Genomic DNA, 24,092 nt, shown 5'->3' with positions numbered 1-24,092 from the left:
CTCTTCAGTCACCATTTCAAAGCATACTTCTCACTGTTAATCAATACTTGCCACATTTTATGTCACCAAAGTGACAGGGATTCTAGATCATTCTAGATATTCTGGTAAACTGTTTCACCAAAGCACAAGTATTTGGGCAGATGCATTTACCTTTGCTTGGCTTTCATGCACAATGATTTTCTAAGGAATGACCTCTCCTTTCTGATGGTGACTGAGTAAAGTAATTCATGTGAGAGGGCAGTCCTTACTGAAATGATTTTAGGGGTACCTAAAAGGTTTTCTATTCCAAAATATAAGCCTCTTCAGTGCTACCAACATTATTTTAAGAAAAAAAAAAAAGTCCTTCTAGAGTTGCAAATAAAACTGGGGGAGAATTTAATACTGACAAATTGGAGGCCAAGAAGAAGGGTTGCAAACAAAAATGGCAGGTATATACCTGAGGGTGCAAGTAAGGAAGAGGGAGTATTATGGGAGATGGAGGGGACAGACTTCAACCCAACCCTCCCCCTTGACAATACTGAGCTTGTCCCTAGGAGAGAACAGTGCATGGGGCACTTCTGGGAAAGAGAAATGGCTACCTGAGTGTATCATCCAGGTTTTTGTTTCCTATTTTCTCATCACTTGAAACTTTCTGGGGGCGGAAAAAAAAAATCCAGGTTTGGAGCCTGGAAACCACATTATAGAAATTGACCTATGTTAGGATTTGTGCCCCGCCCCTTAAAAATGCCAAGGAAAAAAAGTTCTAACCCTGAGGCCTTTGTAATTCAACATGATATACATGATACCTCTTTTTTGCTGAGTTCCTACCTCATAGTATATTCATGGAAAGATATCATAGTTCATCATGACCAACAGTGCCCGCAGGAAAGTCATATACAACAGAATTTAAAACATACAGGAGGATGAAAACAGAGATACCAAATGATACCATTTTGTTAACAGATGAGGTTTGTTAGATGTAACCACACACTGTTGATAAAGCCACAGATATTACAAATAGATGGATAAGCTACTTAATGTTTGAAAACTGTGTTAATTCTTACAAACTTCACATTCTTTAGTACTATATTTTGACTTTGTGTCAAAGATTTGACACAAAGAAATCTTTAAATAAATGGGATACATACAGGAACCTATAATTTTGAACCATTTTTTTCTAGGTTGTCACACAGACCATATCCCAGAGGGTCACCGACTGATCTATGATAATGCACTTCTATCTCAGTGCATTCTTTCTAGTTAAAAAAAAAAAAAAAAGAACACTCATAACTATCAATTCTCCACCCAAAATACCATTCATTCAAATGATGAGCTCAATGGAAATTATAGACAGGACTGATTTTTCCAGGATACCTGCTAGATTAAGAAAGTTAGAAATCAAATTTCAAGCTAACATTTTACAGATTTCTTAGCTTAAGTAGATTTTTTTTTTTTTTGGCCAAATGGCCTTCCATTTTTGTCACATATTGAAATGAGCTAACCATAAACGTATGGTAGGTTAAGTTTTCCTATCAGCAAGTCAATTCTTACAGATGCTATATAATTAATTTTTAAAATTAATTTCCAAAAGTTTAAAAGAGACATATTGGCATTACTTCATTTTTAAACAATTTCTTCTACCTTTAGAACATTTTACAGGAAAAACTCTCACTGAAGGCCTCTAGCTACCAACAGTTCAAAAATTTAAATGCCCGATAAAACAGGTATGAGGTATTTAAAATTTGATATATTCTCAAAGTTTATAATATTTTGACCTTTCAACTTAATAATAAAATTTCTCTACTTATTTTGTTGGCAGAAAAGAGGTGGAAGTTTTGACTCCCCCCACCCAGAATATCTGATTTCAAGTATTATTCTTATTCTATAATATTCATTCTTCATTAGACTTAAGGATATAATTAAAGTAACTCTTGGGTTCATTTGCTAACTGCAGAGTAAATTCAAAAGCTATAGCATATGTTAATGCTTTTATTCAGTTTTCTACATGGCACTCACTCTACAAAGGATGCTGAAAACAGGAAAAAAAATAAGACTTTGTATCATCACATAGTCTTCCATCACAACCCGACAATCATACCTTTTAGCCTAACCCTAATTCAGTGACCTGTCACACTCACTCACAAGTAAGAACAGGCAAACACCTTTACTAAGGGTCACACAAAGTAAGGACAGGATCAATCAATCAGTCTTTGAGTTAGGTCTGGCTTGCCATCTTGTTGGCTGATCCTTCAATTTAAAGATTTCCATGACCCCAGAAAAGCACTAGATTGTTTTGGGGAAGAGAATGCAGTAAGTATTTTTATTAAAGAAAAGACTAGTTACAGAGAATTAATCTTCCAAAATTAATTATAAAGTTCCACACACAAGGTTGACACCATGTCACAGGAAATTGTGAAAGTGGTGTTTTAAACATCTAGGAAGCATTTATTTAGGCTAAAATTTTAAACCAGATATAAATTTTTTAAAAATAGAAAACTCTAAAGGATTCTTATAATTTTTACATGCATGTCTGACATTCCAGCACCCCACAGATTACCTTCTGCCATGTCAATACCTGTTAGCCTATTAGGGAAAGAAACTATGACAAGAGCTTACTAGATGATAGTTTCTATTTGATTGGGTATAAGTACTTTTGCATTGAAATTCTAATTAAATAGTGCCTGTCACTACTTAAAAGCTCCATAGATGTGAAATGTTCAGAAGTCCCAGCAGGAATAGAGAAAATAGACAGTATTTTTATTTTTTCACATACTCAACTTGTAGCTTAAAATACATGCACTACATGAAATTGCATTTCTTGAAGGTAAATTTTACTTCTTCAAAAATGTTTCACCTTGATGAAGGACTGCATAATGATCCCTTTTAAGAAGGGATCCTCTTTTTATAAGGGGCTTTCAGCTCCTACCTGGAAATTAAAGCTGTTTAGATAAAAGACAAAGTCATTACTAAACATCACAAAGACAATGCTAACAAAAATCACCACGTTAAAAGAGAGAAATCAGAAAAATCACCAATTGCTGATATTTCAAAGACTGACTTAAAGAATAGAGCTGGAAGCAGCCGCTCCATTTCAGGAGGGCTGTTTGACACTGAATGGAAGTAGAGGGAATCCCGGCTGTTGAGCAGCCGGAACTTCGCGGTGGGCAGGCGGGTGGCATGGGGCTGCCACAGACCGGGACGCTTCAATCTGTCACCAGCCTGTCTGGCAGATAACAGTGACAGCCTTAACGCCACCCCAGGACCCACCAGAGAGGACCAGGAGCAGGACAAAGGTCTGAAATCCAAGTAATGGGGTTAAGAAAGGAAGATGTGCAGGTTCATTCAACGTTTCAGCTGCAAGAATGAGGAGTGATGGGGAAAGACGCCAGCCTCCACTATTTCTCAGGCGTTTAGAACAAGCACCAGTTCATTATGAAGAGATGTGTTACGGGAGTGTGTAATGGGTGGAGAACAAATCCCAACTCACAACTCCATTCTCCACTAACTTTGTTCTCTCCCCCCTCAACAGAACGCAACGCTGGGGTAAGGTTTATCACGATTCTTGTTGAAATATTTCCTCAGGGGGAAGGGGATAAAAAGCTGCGCTCGAGGGCGAACTGGGGAGGAGGAGGGCGCGAAGATGCTGTGGTACCTACCATGGTATTCCTGTCCCGGTACGTAGTAGGTGGGGTTGCCTGCAATGTGCAGGGAAATGAGCACCTCGCCCTGCTCCCCATCCCCTTCCAGCTCCCCGTGGTGGGTACACAGGAAAAAGAAGGGCGAAAAGCGGGGGTAATAGCCCACCGCCGCGCGCGCCCTCAGCGTCGCCCCCAACAACAGTGCCAGGAGGAAAGTCCGCGGGGCCCAACAACTGCGCTCCATGTCGCCGCCGCCGCCGCCGCGCGCCCCTCGCGCCGCTCGCTCATCCAGTTTTGGAGACGCCGGGACCGAGGAGCCACGCGGAGGAAAGGCGAGAAAGCGGCAGACGGGAGCAGAACGGGTTCAGGAGAAGAGCCCCGCCGGGAAGTTCGAGGGAGACGGTGGCTCCCAAAGTTACTTTGAGCCGCGGGAGCGCGGGGCTGGGACTGCGGGCGCTGAGAGCGCGGTGTCCCGCCGCCTCCGTGCGCCGTTGCCGCCGCCTCTGCGCGACGCCCCTCGGCCAGGCCTGGGAAAGCGCCCGCCCCCCTCCACACCTTCTTAAAGCCCCGGGCGCCGAGTCCCCCCCGCCACTGCCACACGTGTCCCGGCCGCTCCCCCGCCCCCGCGAGCCGCCTCGCGCGCACGCGTGCGCGCGCACCCGCCTGTCCCCCGCCCCCTCGGGCTCTCTAGGCGTCACCTAGTGAGGCACAAGACAGACGCACGCTTCCCCGGAGCCCCGGCCCGCGCCCGGTTAGCATCCGGAAGGGCAGGGAGGGGTGCAAGCCCTTGCTTGGAGCGGGGGCGCTGTCGGGGCCACTGAGCCCGCGAATCTGCAGTGAGTGATGTAAAAGCCCCGGGGAAAGGAAACCTCCAGCCCAGCTGTCCTTAAAGAGCAAAAGGAGGCGGCCAGCCTCTTTGGACCTTAGATTTCCCTTTTTTTCTTCTTCTTTTTTCTTTTTAACTGGGAAGACGCGCAAGAGAAGAGGGGCGCAAGGGAAGAAAAAGGGAGGAAGGGACGGCGCTGGCGCGGGTTCTTTGTCTGTGCTGGCTGCGCCCCGCGCCCCTCGGGGCACGCCGCCTAGTAGCCAGGACAGCCTGGCTTAGGTCTGGGGATCCGTCCGCGGTCCCGAAGCGCGAAGGCCCCCCTTGCTCCCTTCCCAGCCAGACCTCGAGTCCCTCCCGCTGTCCCCCGCCTAGCTCATCGCTGCAGCGACAGAGCCTCATCTGTAGCCGGATTTAAAATGAGATTAAGCGAAAACGGAATTGGCAGCCTCGAGTGGTGCCTGAAAATGGTGATTTGTGCTGCTTGGGTGTAGGGAATTGTGAGGCACTAAGGGCTGGCGGAGCTGAGACCCGACAGGCGCTCTTCGCTGGACTGTTATTCATTGCTACTGGTTTCTTCAGGCGGAGATGGGTGTAATAATTTTTTAAGTCAGTATTTTATTTCCTTTAAATGTCAGTTATGGCCAATGTCCCTGAAATGGGGGGAGGGGAAGGCGTTCAGAGGAGCTGCTGACGGCAGTGATGAAGCGGGTAGTAATGAGCTGCCGCACATGAGACTGCGGGGAAGTGAAATCATCCATAAGCACGTTTTTAACTGAGGACGGCTGGCAGGAGCCCTGCGGCATCCGGAGATGGGGAAACCGGATTGCCAGATTTTAATGCCTCTCCCCATCCACCCTGGGCTTGCCACCAAGCCCAGATAAGCCCGCGTGTACAGAAAAATGAGAGTATGAAATTGTCTTTGCCTGTAGTTGGGGTGGGGTGGATGGGTGAAAAGCAAGGTTCAAAGGGAGATCTCTGTAATCACTCTGTTGCAAAAGGAAGAGATTGTTTTTCCTCCTCTCAGCCAAGCCGAGTTTAGACAGGTAGAAAGGGGCCACTTACAGCGGTCTACTGTTCTCCCTTACTTCAAAATCCCCAAAGGGGGCTATAGCTGTAGCTCAGTGGCAGAGCGCTTGCCTAGCATGTGTGAGGCACTGGGTTCCATCCTTAGCACCAGGTAAAAAACTAAACAAAGGCATGCTGTCTTATCTACAACTATAATTTTTTTTTAATCCCCACAGGTTCAATGCTTGCTTGCTATCTATCTATCTATCTATCTATCTATCTATCTATCTATCTATCTATATCTATCATCTATCTGTCTGATATATTAACAAGTCATTACGCTGTAGCTCTATGCTGGGCACAGGCTATAGATAGGCTGTAGGTCCTTAACCTCATTTAATCCTAACACCACCTAAAGAGGCAAAAAAAAAAAAAAAAAAAAAAAAAAAGAATTATCCCCATTTCACAAGGGAGGGAATGGAAAGGTTAATAACTTGCCCAAAATCTGTGACTAAACCTGAATGCAAGGCAGCCTGGCTGGTTCCAAAGGCTCTGCCCCCCCCCACACACCTGTCTACAACCCTAGCTAGCAGAAAAGTACCACCAATACTTGTTTGTCTTGTGGTAGAGCAGAATGTTGCTTCCAGATCTCATTGTCCTGACCCTCATTTCTCACTACAGTCTCAGGCTTCTGAAAGAATTTCCTGATCCCCCATCCTAAATTAGATTTTCTAGAGCTGCACCAACCAACAGAGTAGGCCCTAGCCATAGGGAGATACTTAAATTATATTAAAAATTAAGTTCCTCAGTCACATTAGCAACATTTCAAGTATACACTATTTACCTCAATAGCTACATGTGGTAGTAGGTACTGTTTCACACAACGCAGACTCAGACTGTGTCCATCTGCAAAAAATTCTCTCAAACAGCACAGTTCTATACTGAAAAGATGGATAAATGCTTAGTTGCTAATGCGTTCATTCAATCAACCAATATTTATCAGAAACCTCCTGTGTGTCCATATGCTAGATGCAATGGGCTTAGCAGTGAATACATTTAATATTGAGCTTGTCACTGTGGAGTTTACAAGCTAGTGTTGGAGACAGGAAACTCATGGAGCAGACAAGAGAATTTCTGACACTGGTAAATGCCATGAAGAAATAAAACAGGATGATGGCGGTAGAGTCTAGGGCAGGGAAGTTACCTTAGATTGAGGAGTTGAGAAAAGCCTTTCTAGAAGAGTGAGATGGGAGCCAAAACTGCAGTAATCTAGAAGAGCCCATCCTGTGGATGTGTGGGGGACAGCAAGCCAGCCAAGGAGAAGAAAGAATATTGAAAACCCTAAAGCAGCACCATGCCTAGGATGTTCTGTGCTCAGCAAGAAAAGGAAGGGTGGCATGGAATAAGCCCAGAGAAGCAGCTGAGAGTAGAGTACATAAGGTGATGAGGAGATTTGAGTGGGCAATGAATCAAAGGATAGAATATCAGAATGCCAAAAAAAGTTTGAGAAAAAAAATTTTAAGTCTTCTTCAGGTTTAAATAAATATCTAACATAACATTTTAATGTAATTGTCTACAGAAGTTTCTAGATAGTATCAAAGGGCATTCACACATTTGTTTACTCTGACAAATATTAACTGACCAATTATTACATGCAACATACTGTGTTAGACACGGGGGAAAAACAGTTCCTGCTCCATGAAACTTACCTTTCAGTGAGAGAGAAAGACATTAACATCAATTACTATGATCAGTTATGGAGTAATAAAAGTAATATGTACTCTAAAGGGAAATAAAAGTGACAGAGGGGGAAAAAAAAAGGCAATAGAGGCTTAATTGTGGAAGAGACTAAAGCCAGGATCTATAAGGGTTTAGTTTGATAAAATGAAGGGGAGGAGGAAAAATTATTTCAGACCAAAACACCTTTGTATAAGAAGGTATCCACAATGAAAAGGAAAGCGTACACTGAAGACTTAACACAAAGATCAGTGGAGACTGGCCCAGCCAGGCTACTAGCATAAGCTGCGCCCTAACTGAGCAGGACCTTTGTCTGTGCCAGAATGAAAGGGAAAGAGGTGTGTTGAAGACACTGCACACACTCAGGCTTTTAGTTCTGGATCTAGTCACCGAATTTCTTTCCCAGTGCTATAGATCTAGCTTTCACTACTCCTCAGGCTTTTGCAGAGAAATTGTTGCTGTTGAGCAAGCTATTTTTTAAAATACTTTTTATTAAGTAAACTTTTAAATTAAGTATACCATTTGCATGAAAATAAGCAAACAAATCACACATTTAGAGAAAAATACAATGGAGCACTTGATACAAGCAGCATCCAGGGAACCTTAGGTAGAAGTCCTCATGACCACTTTAAGCAATTGCTCTTCCCCAAGGAATGATTTTTTTAAAAAGGACTTACTTTGTCTTCAGGGTGATTATTTTTGTCTGTTTTCAAGCTTTATATAAATGGAATTACGCAATATATTTGACTTTATATGTGGCTTCTCTGGCTCAGAATTATGGTTTTGAGAATAATTTGTGTTTTTGCTTATAGCAAGAGTTTGGGCATTCTTATTATTATGCAGTATATGGGTATACGGGCAAATCACTAATAACTAATTATTAATGAAAATTTATACTATTTTCAGTGTAGAACTATTTTCAAATTTTGACCATTGTTAAGCCATAAACTATGTGGTTAAAAACACTTTGGCACATATATTTCGGTGGTTATATGAATACATTTCATTTAGGAAAGGGTGTATTAGCCCATGGGGCAGGGAGAACCTCTTTTAACACACCAGTTCAACAGAACTAGTAAGGAACAGAAGTTCTTGGAGGTCAGAACAGAAGTGAAAGCAGGAATCCAGAGATAAACAGTGAGTATCCAACCCACCCAGCTCTCTGAGACATCTGCCCACTTCAATAGTCCTTGAATTTCCACTTTGATGGCCATATGGTGTATGGGAACATGAGATAAAGCTTAGGGTCCACCCTAAGTGGGAAGAATGATAGGACTGTGAAACTCAACATATAGTTTGTAAGATCAGTCCACAAACTATCTGCTGCCTGTCCATGTTGAGATATGTACAGAAATTAAGAGGATTTAGACACTTGTATAGTGAATTAAGTATCTGTCTGTGATGGAACACAGAAAGTTTTCATAACACCATGATAGAAACTCCATGCATAAAGCTGTGACCCATTCCTAAATAACTAGACCCTCAATGAAAAGGTAAACCCGGGGGAAATATAAACATATATATCCCCCTTATTGGTCAGATTCTTGACAGAGGGTAGTGATGACAGGAATCCTACAAAATTTGAAACTACAATCTGGCTCTCAAGAGTTTCTGACCCAACAAATGTTTTCTCTCACATGTGGAAGTTAGAGCAAAATAAGGGAAAGAAAGTGGCAGTGAGGGGAATCAGACATCATAAATATATAGGGAAGATCAGTGGAGTAGAAGGTAGAGAATGAGAGGGAGGAAGGAAGGGTGGGAAAGGGGAGGAGATATGGAATGCATTTAACAAATCAGGTTATGTGCAAATATAAATGTACCAAAGGCAATTTTACCCTTATGTACATGTAGAAAATACCAATCAAAAATAAATAAAGGAGCAAAAGGAAAATCATTAGAGTAGAAAAGAAAGAACAGGGGGAAGGAACAGGGGAAAGGTGGAGAAAAATGGGGATTGAAATTGAATTCCTTACATGTATGATTTTGTCAAAATGAACCCAACTACTATGCATGACTATAAGTTTCAAATATTTTTTTAAAAAACAGTTTCTGACCCAAATTTACACTTTTGTTTGATTAAAAACCTTAAGCCAAAATTAATTTTTAAGTGGTCTTGGATTAAAAGTGTTCCCACACATCTGGCAGAACCAAATCCATATCATCTCCAGGAAGGACAAATAACAAAAACTCCTTGTAAGTCAGACTTCAAAGAATTCCAACTGATGCAGCCTTAAGGAACATGTTCACAATTAAAAAAAAAAATCACTAATGTGGTGAGAAAGCAGAACCTTCTGAGTAATCATAAACAATAAATACAAACAAATTACAAAGATTTTAGATATTGGAATTATCCACAATATAATATGTGGTATTTAATAAATTTATAAATTTTAAAAAATATTTCAAAAATATAAAACTAAGAATGAATGACTTCCAAAACTCACCAGGTATTTCCAAAATGAAAATCTAAAACTCTAAGGACAGAGACATGTGCTTCTAATCGTATGGAATACTACATCTTCTGGGAGGCCTTCTTCCTGCAAGACAACTAGATTTATCGTTAAGCTTATTTTTCTAGGATTATTGGGCTTATAGAAAGTAAAGAAAATCATTAAAAAATTAGCAAGTTTAACAAAGGCATCACATACTAGCTCTACAATTTGCAGGACTCCATACAAAAGACACACATTCAGTTCAAAAAGTAGGAAACCAAGTCCATTAAAGCTGTGTGCGTGTGCGCACTTGTGCAACTGCATGCATCAATCATGAAGGAAAGCCAGAACAGTACATTCAGTGGATACATATGAGTGTCAGTTTGCAGTTATGTGGAAACAATATATGGCATTTGTCATTGCAGATCTAAAGAAGAAACAATGGACTTTTCAATAAATGTTCTGAGGCGATTTGTTATTTGCACAAAAAAATAATAAAAATTGGACCTCTCTCTCCCAACTAGGGTCACAGACTACTTAAGTATTGGTCCTTTCACTTGCATTAACCCCTTCCAAGGCCCTGAGAGGAGCTTGGAAATGGCTACATAGGGCTGGGGTTGTAGTTGAGTGATAGAGCACTTGCCTAGCATGCGTCAGGCACTGGATTCTAGTCTCAGCACCACATAAAAATAAATACATAAAATAAAGGTACTGTGACCATCTACAACTAAATAATATATTTTTTTTTTAAAAAAAAAAGAAATGGCTACACATGGTCACACGTATTTTTTAAATTTGTAAAGTAAGATATTTTGATTACACTGTCCCTTTCTATTCTAACTACTCCTCCATCACTTATTTTGTGCGGACTGTCATACTCTCATTAGAGTGTGAACTTTTCTTTCTTTCTTTGTTTGTTTCTTTCTTTCTTTCTTTCTTTCTTTCTTTCTTTCTTCTTTCTTTCTTTCTTTTTAGCATGATTAAAGAGAAGTTGATTTGGAAATTCATTGCATTTAGTTGGATATTTTTATGTGGTTTACAATCAGCTTATGTTTAGAAATGTCTGCCATGAACATTTTCATGTATTTGTACAAATGTACATGTTCTTTTCTCTTTAGGAGTGAAATGCTTGGGAACAAAGGTTCTTAACTCTGTGTGAAGGAACTCTTTGGAAGTCTGAAGAGGGCTATGGAGCTCTTCTGAGGATATTGTTTAAACATTTTTATTGCCTTTATATAAAATACAAAGGATGACAAAGAAATTAAATTGAAATATAGTTAGTATCAGCATCCTAAAAACATATCATAGTAATATGTTTTATCAACACATAAAATAATAAGTTATAGTAGCAAATACTTTCAACATAATAATGAGCTCTATCTGTATTTTGAGTTCTATCAATCACAATGTAATATGGAAATGTCTGTGATTTCTACTGGTGACAAAAACATACTATTTTGGTTAGTAGTCTACTTTATAATCAGAGGAAATGCTAAATTTTTGCTAAAGGTTACTGAAAATTCCATTTCATAGATTTCCCTCAACCCCAACAGATTCCCAACCTGTTAAGAACTTGAAATAGAATATTATACTGTATTAAAAATGAACAAATATTGTAATGTTCATCTTAAAAGGCACGTCTATAAAACTTAGACACATACTAAATTACAATATCTATTGTTTAGGCATTCATATAGTGAAGTATGAAAAAATGTATGGGAATGACAACAAGACTTTCAGAACTACCCATAGGAGGGAGAAAGGGATTTGCTAGGGAGGGATTCAGGGAACCTCAACTTACTTGTAATAACATATTTCTTAAACACACTGGTAGGTTTGCAGGTGTTTGTTGTATGTCATTTTATATATTTATGCTTTATGTTTCCCATGTATTTGCATGTGTATGAAATATATCATAATAAATTTTTAAAAGAATGAATTAACCATTTTAAAACATGTAAAGAAAAATTATACCAGTACTTAATTATAAATTATTATATTCAAAATATTAATGCCCTGAATATAACTAAAATACTTTATACTATGCTATACTCAAAATTGTGGAATTATAAAACAAAAATACAGTAATATAATATAATATAAATATAATCAATAAAAAATTTAAAAGGTATATATAAATACATAAATGTATATAATACATGATTATATAATTTTAAAATAGACTAATAAAATATTTATATTTATTTATAACAATATATATTTATAAAAACATATAAATGTGTGTATACATATATAGAGAGAGAGATGTTGAACATTTTTCACATATTTGTTGATATATTTGTGTGTGTGTGTGTGTGTGTGTGTGTGTGTGTATACACACACACTTTTGGGGGGGTACAGGTAACCGGATTGCTTTCCCACTGTGCTACCTCCCCAGCCTTTTTTTTTTAATTTTAATTTTTTAATTTTAAGACAGGGTCTCACCAAGTTGCTTAAGGTCTCACCAAGTTGCTAAGGGGCCTTAAACTTACAATCCTCCTGCCTCAGCCTCCTGAGTCACTGGGATTACAGGTGTACATCACCACACTTAGCTTTCAAAGATATTTAAATTCATTCTCTCCCTCAGAGTGCATGTGGTTTTATGTTTTATTTTACTTTCTCATTATTTGAACTTCTTGGAATTTTCCCAGTAACTTTTTAATTTTATTACAGTATTATTTGTAGGTTGGAGTTGACAAAACATTTTGGTTGTAACCAGTGGAAATCATGACTCAGTTTAATCAGCTATTGATTAGGTTAATCAGTTAATTATTGATTAGGTTAATCAGTTATTTATTTTATTCTAATCAATAAATAACAGATCATAGAATAAAAGATATTTTACAGAAATATGAGTGGTCAACAAATATGTGAAAATGTTCAACATCTCTAGCAATTAGAGAAATGCAAATTAAAACTACACCAAGATTTCATCTCACTTCAATCAGAATGGCAATTATCAAGACTATAAGTAACAATAAAGCCTCTCTGGAGGCTGAGACAGAAGGATTGTGTGTTCCGAGCCAGCCTCAGCAAAAGTGAGTCGCTAAGCAACTCAGTGAGACCCTGTCTCTAAATAAAATACAAAATAGGGCTGGGATGTAGCTCAGTGGTTGAGTGTCCCTGAGTTTAATCCTTGGTATCCGCAGCGAAAGAAAAAAAGTAATGATAAATGTTGCCAAGTATGTGGAGAAAAAGTTACACTCATACATTGCTGGTGGGACTGCAAATTGATGCAACCACACCTCTGTAAAGCAGTATGGAGATTCTCAGAAAACTTGGAATGGAACCACCATTTGACACAGTTATCCTACTCCTGGGTATATATCCAAAAGAACTAAAATCAGCATGTGGTAGCTATACAGCCACTTCAATATTTATAACAGCACAATTCACAATAGCTAAGATATGGAACCAACCTAGGTGTGCTTCAACAGATGAATTGATAAAGAAATTGTGGTATATATACACAATGAAGTATTACTCAGCCATAAAGAAGAATGATTTATGACATTTGCCAGGAAATGGGTGGATATGGAGACTATCATGCTAATGACATAAGCCAGTTTCAAAAAGCCAAAGGTTGAGTGTTTTCTCTGATATATGGTAACTAACACACAAAAAGGGGGATGCTGAGTGGAAGAATAGAAGTTTGGTAGATTAGACAATGGGAAATGGAGGGAAGGGAGAGAGGAGAGGAAAAAGAAAGCCAGTGGAATTAATATGACATAATTTTTCCATATACCTATATGAAAACGACTCAATGAATTCCACCAATAAGTACATTCCTACGAATGGGGTCCTAACTAGAATTATATCCCATACTTGTATAATTATATCAAAATGAATTCTGCTATCATGTATAACTAAAAAGAACCAATAAAAAAAAGAATAACTGAAAAAGCCAAAGGAAGTCCTAGTTTCAGTACAGCTGAATAATGCTGCCAGCACTCTCCATCCGTTAGCTTTTCTCTTTCCTGCAGCAACAGCATTCCCAGGCAGGCCCAGTCATCTTGGTAGCCCTTGGAAAGTCCTGGCATATTTTATCATTAGAGGAATGAGACTTACTGGACTGGCTGAGAGGCATATGCCCATTCTTGAACCAGTCACTGTGATGGAAATGTTGATTGCCTCTGTCTAGGACATGACTCCAGAGTCTAGGGTGAGTAAGTATAGAGTCAGATCCACCAAAACCACATGCACTCTGAGGGAGGAGAAAATGTACCAAAAGAAGAGAAAGTGAATGCTAAGCCAAACAAACAATAAATGTCACTTTATTGTCACTTGGTCAACTAAGAAAAAAAAATGTCCTTCCATTGTCCAGGGGTGGAGATTCATCCTTTGTCTTCTTGTCCTCCACTAACTGCAGAATACCTTACAATCTGTCTGAATGCATTCTTGCATTCTCTATTTAATGATGAGTGCTGACTGAGGCTGTTTTTCAGAAGTGGCATTAACAGTAATGTGAATTTTAACTTGGGGTTTTTTGTTTGTTTGTTTTTGGTGTGCTGGAGGTTGAACCCAGGACCTCACACATCCTAAGCAGGTGCTCTATCACAGAGCTACATCCCCAACCCACTAAGTTTTAACTTGATTGAGAAAAGTCTAGCCCATGGTAAAATAGAGATCAGGATACCCCTGTTCTCCAAAACTTAGTAACATTAATAGTGTTTTGCATTTGAGTCCTCAACTTGCTACTTCCATGATAAAGTCCTGCATGAATAATATATAATTCTATAAAGCTTTCCGGTATAGTTAAATAAAAAAGAAGGATTTGTTTAATATTGTAGGATTCAATGCTCTGTATACTGATGTAATGGGAAAATTATTCAGAAACATTTCATTCTTGAAAAATACTACCCACATTATCAATGCCTTGGCACACCTGAGCTTATAAAAACTACAGTACATACTTTCTAAGCACATGACCTTGTTGGTGACTTTTCACCACAGGAAAAAAAATTATCTTGAAATTTGATGACTATTAGCAATGCTCAGAACATGAGGTTTTAACAGACAAGGGTAAAATTGTAGATACTCACCCACTTGCCTTTCACTGTATTCAAAGAAATTTTCTAAAGAAATTCTCTATGTGTGGATGTGAAATAGGTATCCAGAATTTTGCTTATGAGAGGTTAGACTAAAGAAGGTTAATAAATATTGATTCATTACACATTATTCACCTACTACATGCCAAGCACCATGCTAGGCCCTGGTGATGTAAGAGTGAGGAAAGAGGATTTACACTCTCAAAGTATAAATCTTAATGGAGGAAATATAATTATAATATAGTGTGATCAATATTTATAGTGTAATAAATACTTTAATAAAGTGAATAGTATATACTGTGATACTCAGAATTAAGTATCCACAAGAAAAATAACGGGATGAGATGGCAGTATGCTGGAAAATGCTTCAATGGTGAATAAACATCTTGGGGGAAACTTGGGCTAAGTCCTAAGGACAGTAGGAATTTCCCAGGTACAAGGGGTGGTCTAGGAAAGGAAGAGACAACCCAAACAGTAAATAGAGAAATAAGCAAGCATATTATCTTCAGTTTATTAAAAATGGGCTTAAACAAAGGCTGTATGAAGCTAAAGATATGGGCATTTTCCAGTAGGGTTGGAGAAAGTACCTACTAAAAAACATCTGTCACTTATCTGCTGAGATTTTTTTCATGTAAATTATAATTAATTTTGTCTTAGAAACATTTTAATAGGTTGATGTCCTTGGGGATGGTGATAGAATAAGATTAAGTCTGTTTTGTATAGCTTTCATAGAATACCTGAGACTAGGTAACTTAAAAAGAACAAAAATTTATTTGTCACATTTCTGAAGGCTGAGAAGTCCAAGATCAAGGCACTGGCCTCTGGTGTTTGGTGAGGGTCTTGCAAGATGGTGCCCACATCCTCTGGAGGGGAGGAATGCTAGTCCTCACACAGCAGGAGAAAGCAAACCTACTTCCACACACCCTTTTTGTAAGGACAGTAAGGGCAAAACGAGGACTCCATCATAACCTGAACACTTCCCATCAGGACCCACCTCCCAGTGCTGCTGCAATGGGGATTAATCCTCTGACATATGAATTTAGAGGTAATAAAAACACCTGGACGATAGCATAAGACAGTCCGTTACAACTCCTCAACTCTACAGTTGTATTATGAAAGCAGCCACAGGCAAATGGTATGGCTGTTTTGATATAATTTGAATCACAAAAACAGGTGATTTTTCCAAGATATCTATTAAGCACAGAGGTGTGAATTAAGCCCAAAATAATGCCCCTTCCTAGCCATACTGAGCCCAACAACCAACCTCTCAAATGTGGAATTTCTTCCTGGAAGCCATTACCTCTTCTCCCAAAAGCCTATAAGAAGCTCTTCTTCCTTTAGAAAATGGTGAAAAGAGAAAAGAAACCCTACCCATTCCTGCTTGATGTATCCTCTGGCTTGGAAAGGCAGCAATAAGGAACCCTACACATCTGTGGATTTTCTGTGAAACATCAGATTTCCCCCTCCTTGCCATACTGGCCTGTGCACGGCACAGAGGTGTACATGGAAGTAACTTTGGCCATGTCCAAGTTACAAGGAACACTGTTTTCCAATTCTGAATTTATTTGCCTCCTTTCACATTCTCCACCAAATATGGTAAATCATAGTTGAGATTTAAGCCTAGACATAAAAGCCTCTTAACACATTACATAGCTGAAATATAGCAGTCGTCCACTACAAAAATTTCTGTCATGTTTAGTGAATGTGTGCATCTTGGACCATGAAACTCACTCTGAAAGGCATAAAAATATTTAAGAACTAGGAATCCCAAGCGTTTGGGGAGGGAAAAGAAAGAATAAAACTGGATACCTTTAATAATTTCTCTTTCTTTATCCTCATTTGAATTTGAGAAAGTCTTTAAAGCTTAGAGAGTACTTGTTCATTCCAAACAATTTATCTCTATGAATTCCTTTTTTGTGTATTTCACATGTCAGAGACACACAATAATGCAACCATTACTTGCCAGTTGCATGAACTTTGATCTCAAATGGGTCATGGGTCAGTTTCAAACAAAGCACTAAATGTGAAATGATAAGCAACTTCCATGCCTATGATATTACGAGATTTTATTTTTCACATGGTGAATACAATGGCATATTTTTGTCTTTATTTTTCGGTTAATGATTATAATATGAACATTGCCTGAAATCATGCACAGGTCTAGCAATTCTGTTAAAAGACAAAAACTTCTAAGCACTGTACAGTCTGGTATTATACATCTTTTTTCTAAATAGATTAATGAATATTTCCTTGTTCATTAATATTAAAGGATTTAATAAGAGAAAGGCCACTCACTAAATTTGCCTTTTAACTGAAAAATCTAACACTTGAGAATTTGTAAAACTGGAAAACTGGTCAATGGTTAAGATGTGGTTGCACACACTTGCTGTCAATGCCACAGGTAGGATTGCAAAAAAGTAAGAATAATTTTTAAAGCCTCAACTTAGCCAAATTTTTTATCATATGATGAAATATCACCAGTCTAACACCACTATGGAGAAGAAAATGTTTATAACCAGACCAATAGTGTAGCCTCAGAATTAAGATATGTTAATGAACTTGGGTCCATGACTAAATGTGCTCAGATCCAGATGTTTTGTAAATAATTGAGTGGTACAAATGGTATGATTGCAGCATTGAATTTCTGGGTTGTATTCAACTGTCTCTAACAAAACCCCAGTCCTTTGTATGCACTGCTAGCCCTCAGTAGTTCTGATTATTCTAAAGGGCTTTGTGTCATGTTTTATGAAAACCCACAAACCTAAAAATCAAATAATATAGGCCTAACCCAAGTTATAACTCTAATAACTGTAAGTTATATGCTCAATTATTAGAGATGGTAGTTTAAATTGGTTTTATATATAATTTTAACACTTTTATGAGTTATATAAATGATAGTTTGGCTAAACCGATGTCTTTAAAATTATCACCATTATTATTTTGCACTAGTATCTTCAGCATGAGTAGCAAATGCTTGGAACTGTATTGACCAACTTTATAACTTCTAAAGTGTTAGATTTCTCCAGCATAAGGCAGATTTTGTTAATGTTTTTTAACATAAAATTCTTTTTACTAAGACTAACAAATTAGCACTGTTTCTCCTTTCTGGCAAACCTTCTAATTTAGTTCATAAAACTACTGCCCATGAGATGAACTTAAATTTTTTTTATTTTAAAAATTAAGACTTTTAATTTTAACTGTATATGTTTATTATAAATCACCTCAATTAGAAGTCTTTTGAAATATACACTGATGATCACAAAGATCTCCTTCAATTTTTTAAAAGCTTATAATTAAGGCACAAGTAATAATAAATTGGTAACTGCTTATATTTCCAGTCAAGGTGGAATCCAAGTCAAAGATATTTATAATTGCTTTCTGGGTTCAGTATGAGTTATTTTACACTTTTGGGGGGTCATGAATGAGAAGACAGGAAAAGGGAATTGGTTTTATGCCCTTATAATGTATGGTTCTAAAATATTGCACTGAAATACTCCCAAAGTTAAATATAAATACATTTGAGATTGATTATCAAATGTGCTACATGAACAAGCTGATGCTCTAACTTTCCTTTCTTGAAAATACAATCTAGGCACTTTGCATTATTTCACAGAAGTCCCTCCAGTAAGTAAGCCATGGTTCTTTCAAGAGTCACTTAAAGTACCTGAAAGAGGAGTTTTTTCTCCAAAAACAGGATAGTTTGGAGACTCCCTGTGAGGTGAAGTGAGAAATGCTCCCCAGTTAGAAGGTCCAGGGAGCAGGATGTCCCAGTGAGGATGACACCGCCTCTGTCTACGGGTTTCATGCCCTCTGACCTGGATGGAAAGCTGATCTAATACCCAGGAGTGACAAGCTAGTGAGTTATGTGGAGTCAAGAGCTTTGCATGCTGATACTAAAACCCTAAACTTTTTAAGTGAATAAGCGGCACTTCTGGGAACCGGGTAACAGGCTTCCAAGACAGCCCTTCTCCCTGATTCTGTTAATCATTGAGCTTTCCTTTTCTGAATTTGAGACTGAGTCATGGCTGTAACAGGAGGGCAGCCTGATAAAGCTTAGGCATCAATGGCCTTGCCCTGTGATTTTCAGGTCAAAGGAAAAGAAAAAAGAGGGGAAAATGACAACAACTGCCAATTTAAGAGAGGCCTGTGAACAGTGTTACTGTTGAAAAATAATGCTGACCTCAAAATGACCTTCACTATAATAGTGTTTCTGCTTTGAGGATAAACTGAGTGTAGGCTAAGGTTTAACATGTTTAAAACTAAAATGGAGCTCTTTTTTTGAAAATAAACACATTTTATTGTTCTTAAATATAGTTTTATTTTTAAATATATTTAATATAGAATATGTTTAAGATATACAACATTATGTTATGGGATACATACAGATAGTAAAATGGTCACTATAGTGGGGCAAATTCATGCATATATAAAAATTTAAGATTATATATATGAATTTATATATGTAAATTTAAGATTTTAAATTATATACATACTCTTACATAGTTACCTATTACTGTTGTTTTGTGGCAAAAGAAGCTAAGATCTACTTATTAGCATGAATCCTACACAGCATCTAGTACAATTTTATTACCTGTAGTATCCATGTTGTATATTAGATCTTTATCTAGACTTATTCAACCTACATATCTGCTAAAGTTTTTTTTACCACTTTGGTTTTTGGTAATATTTGATATAGATGGCTATTCTTGATTAGGACAACTATTGTCCTAAACTATGTATAAAGCAACTGAGTGAGTTACTAGGGTTTAAAATGAACACATGAATGATTCTCTAGGAAAATCAGACATAAATCTCAAAGTTTTGAAGGCCTTGGCTTAATGACTACATCTCCCCATGTTTACTTCCGATTACACCAGGCATGACTTGTTGACTTGGAACTATTTATTTTGTTACAGTTATTTTAGGCATCCAATTGCTGGTAGTCTTGGGAGAGCTTGAAATCAAAATGATGGGATATTTTTTCTTGGCCAAATTAGATACAAACAAGGAAATCTAAATTTAGGGAAGGAGAAAATCATATTTCAGAGATTTAATAATCAGAATAATCTTCCTTATTATCCAAGCAGATGAAATTGTAAGAGCTCAAATGAGTGGAATATGTTAAATTAGATCAATGTGTGGTTTTATGGTCAGAAATGTTGTTTGACTTAATTACTAAATTAGAAAAAAATATATACAAAGTTAACATTCAGGGACTGAGGAAGCCCTGGGGTCACATTTTACCATCAGGTAAACTTTATATGCTGCTTCAAATCCCAATGAGCAGCCTGTTGCTGCTAAAATTTATTTTCTAAATAACTTTTTATTGAATGATAAACTGTTAAAAAGGACGAGGGAAACAAAACCACAGTAAGTGTTCAATAGATGGCTTAATAATCCAATAGTCTAATTCATATACTTTCAGACTATATATTTTACATTTGCATAGTATTCTATAATTCAGAAAACATTTGCATGCAAAAACACTCATTTATTTAATCTTCACAATAAACTCATGCTGTTGTTACTACCATTTCATTCTACAGATGCAGATGGAGAGGCTCAGCGAGTTTAAGAGCACTCAGTAGAGAGTCATTCAAGAAATTGTTGTTTGAGGCCTGGAATATGCCAGAGACAGCTAGTAAATAACAGCCAAACCTTGAACTCAAATCTAATAACTAAATTTATTGTCCAAAACATGGTTTCAGTATCTTTCTCAGCACAAAGAAGCAGGCAGCAGCTTCCTATCAGAGTTGCCATGCTAGTTGAAATCTCTGCCATCCCAGCACTGTGCCAAGCTGCCCTTGACAATCTGTTAGCTAGAAAGCAATGACTTTATCTAAACCCTGAAGTGCTCATTATGGGCAAAATTGTGAGCAGAGCAGAGCGGTGGTTACTCGCCTCCCTCCCACCCACGGTGGGGCCTTCCTCTGTACTGGCTCTCCTCTCTGCCTGACTTCCACCCTCTTCCCTTCTACTAACTCACTCCTATTGGAAAAGCAATCTGAAACAGAAGCTCGTTCTTAAAAGAAAAACAAACTCAAAAAGCAGGGTTGAGCCTGGTTAGGAAAAAAAACATGAAAGTAAAATATATACATTTTTAAAAAGATAAACTATAGATATGAAAAAGGATATAGAGGGCTGGGGCTGGGGCTCAGTGGCTGAGCGCTTGCCTCACATGCCTGAGGCACTGGGTTCAATCCTCAGCACCACATACAAAAATAAATAAATAAAACAAGGATATTGTGTCCATCTACAACTAAAAAAAAATTAACAAAAAAGAAAGAAAGAAAGAAAAAGGGTATAGAAGCTGTCGAGGAAGTATGGGCAACTTTGTGGGAATAAAATTATAAATTTATTTATAATTATAAAATCTTATTTATAATTATAAAATTATAAAATCCTTAGAGAAGTGGTAATTTTCCAGCAAAATATAATTAGAAAAATTAGCCTAATAATGAAAACCAAAACAGACCAATAATCATACAAGATAACAAAATATATACCTTCTAGAAAACTATAGGCCCAGATGGTTTTACAGATAGAGTTAGTCTTAAAATACTGACAAACCATGTTATTTAGTGTACTTTTGCTCATAAAAATGTATTAATCTCCATTTTATGTGGTGAGTAACACCCTACTGACAAAACCCAAAACCCAATAGAGTTCAAACAAGAAATATATGTCAGTCTTGCCTATCAACATAGATACAAAATTACAAATAAACTACTAGTTGATCCAGAAATACACGAAAAGAGCAATAATTTGAGCTTATCCTAGATATGCAAGGACATTTCATTGTTAGTCTTTCCAAGATGATTCATTACACCAAAAACTTGAGGTGAAAAATGAATATTATTATGACACAGTGCTCCAGATTAAACACCACTAAATAATAAACTTGGAATCTGAATCTGAACCTAGATAGTCTGGTTCCAGGAATTGGGCATTATACTCAATTGCTCTCATGTCATTCAATGATGAGGAAAATATCTTTTTTTGTTGTTGTTATTTTTGTACCAGGGATTAAATCCAGGGTGCTTAACCACTGAGCCACATCCCCAGCCCAATTTTATATTTTATATAGAGACAGGGTCTTGCTGAGCTGCTAAGGGCCTCACTAAGTTGCTGAGGCTGGCTTTGAACTCACAATCTTCCTCCCTCAGCCTTCTGAGCTTCTGGGATTACAGGTGTGTGTCACCATACCTGGCGAGAAACGTATCTTTGCAAACTATATGGCCACCAATTATACCACCAATACATAATGAATTCTATATTAATGATAATAATAGTATTTGTGATGATAACAAAACACAAGCAGCCAATAAAACATTCACAGAGGATATGAATTGTTAATTCCCAAAAGAAGAAATTATGTGGCCAATAATGATAAAATATTCACCCTACTGGGCAAATAAAAATAACAGCAGCAGGCAAATGACAAAGAAAAACAAACTCTATTGCTTTCAAAGATGTGGAAAAATAGTCAAACTCAAACACTATTGCTAGACATTTGAGGATGAATTGTCACACTTTAAAATCTGGGCATATTGCTGAAGACTATAGTGTATACATATCCTTTCACCCAGCAATCTCACTTTTAAGAATCTAAATAGTAAAAAATAACATCTTTGATATCAAGATATCAAAGTAAACACATGTGAATGTAAGACTACTGTGTAAGAATTTTTATTACCACACTTTAATAAATATTACATTGTTTCAGTGGCAATTAGTAATGTTATATCCATTCCAAGGAACATTATATATAGTTATTAAAAAGAAAAAAGTAAGATTTATAGTTTTTAAATTTGTTTTGTTTTTTTTTTTTTTTTTAGAGAATCAATCATGTATTGTTTAGCAAGAAGACATTTGCCAAATAATGTATAGACTATATCCTCATTTAAAAAAATCAAACATCTAGGTGTGGTGGCACATGCCTGTAATCCCAGCAAATAGGAGGCTGAGTCAAGAGGATCACAAGTGTAAGGGCAGCTTCAGCTTTTTAGTGAGACCCTATGCAGCTTAGTGAGACCCTGCCTCAAAATTAAAAAAAAATAAAATAAAAAAGGCTGGGGATGTAGCTCATGTGCCCGTTCAGTCCCTATGTACAAAAACAAACAAACAAACATAGTTTTTGCTTTTTATCAGTGCACTGATTAAAGGCTATTAATGTCATTAATATTGATTTTTCTCTTGGCATGAAATAAAAGTATATAGAGGAAAATACTCTTATCCTTTCTTCTCTCTTTCTCTAGATAGTCAGACATATATAGATTTTTCCATTGGAAAAAAATTAATCTGAAAGTAGATGGTCATATATGCAAAGAACATCTTTGGAAGACACAAAAAATGGGTTGGAATTTGAATATGAGTAGGGAAAGAAACTTTTTTTCCGATAACCCTTTGTTTTGTCCTGCTTTAATTTGCTTTTTGAACAAGGAACATGTATTCATTTTAAAAAAATTGCTAAATAAATTCCAAAGATTAAAAAGCCTTAATATAACTTTTCAAGGAGCATTTAAATTCTCATGAACAATTCTGAACTTTTTATCTGAGAAGAATCCATCTATTCAAATAGAACATCAGTGCCAATAAGAAGATTTTCTCAAGACATGCGATAGAGACCCACTGACTAGGTCTGCCTAAGTCTTCAAATATTTCCTGTCTTACAGAGCTTCAGTTCTTGAATTTAAAAGCTTTGCTGTCAGGATTCGATGGAAGTGGGAAGGACACATTTATTCTTAGGGTAATAATCCATGAGATGTGGAGGGAAGAGATTGGTAAACACATCAGATACCTCTATTAATACTAATCATATCCTTTTACCATATGTTATTTTTGTATTAGACTAATTCATAGATCAAACCTCTATGTATCAAAATTATTTGCTGTGTTTCAACCTCAAGGATATTTAAAATTGGTGACTGAGTTATACAAAGATACTATGAAAAGCCTTTCATAGCTAGCTAACTTTGTTTTGCTAGCAAAAGGTTGACCTTGATCATATAAAGCAAAAGGAAGTAACATGGCAAGAATAAATGTTCTGCTCTTAGGCTAGAGGTAAGTCCGGCAGGCAGAAATTATGGTATTAATAAAAGAATAATCATTTACTATATATGAACTGGTTGGATGTGGGGGTGCCCAAAGAAACAAAGTTTATCCTTTAGAAATCCTAAAGTTCCATTTTTTTCACTTCATATTGACTTATAAGTCACTCATCAAATAAATGCAGTTGGAGGTTAAAAAAAAGATTAGATACAAGTTGAATGTGAGGTTGAGTAGGAAATTTTAATTGGGGAATAATCATTCTTACAGATATGGATGACGCTTACAAGTGAAGTTTTTCACTTCCTTCCTCTCTTCCATCTCACCTCCTAACACGAAGTGATAATTGCTTTAAAGCAAAATAGTTCTGAATACACGG

The 24,092-nt window shown here is 37.3% G+C and overlaps 1 protein-coding gene across 2 annotated transcripts in view; it reads right to left on the bottom strand.

The window, feature by feature from the left end:
• Nucleotides 1-4,013, bottom strand: part of Reln (reelin) — a 452,281-nt gene extending 448,268 nt beyond the window's left edge. For both annotated transcript variants that reach the window (XM_077796721.1, XM_077796720.1), the window contains exon 1: nucleotides 3,636-4,013. In XM_077796721.1, coding sequence (XP_077652847.1) covers nucleotides 3,636-3,861 — 226 coding nt within the window. In that variant the 5' untranslated portion in view covers nucleotides 3,862-4,013. The remainder of the gene's footprint in view (nucleotides 1-3,635) is intronic.
• Nucleotides 4,014-24,092: the final 20,079 nt, after the last annotated feature.

This window comes from Urocitellus parryii, chromosome 3 (assembly GCF_045843805.1).
Source record: "Urocitellus parryii isolate mUroPar1 chromosome 3, mUroPar1.hap1, whole genome shotgun sequence".
Classification (NCBI taxonomy): domain Eukaryota; kingdom Metazoa; phylum Chordata; class Mammalia; order Rodentia; family Sciuridae; genus Urocitellus; species Urocitellus parryii.
Note: the sequence above shows the minus strand (reverse complement) of the source record. Positions and strands in the feature narration are given on the sequence as shown.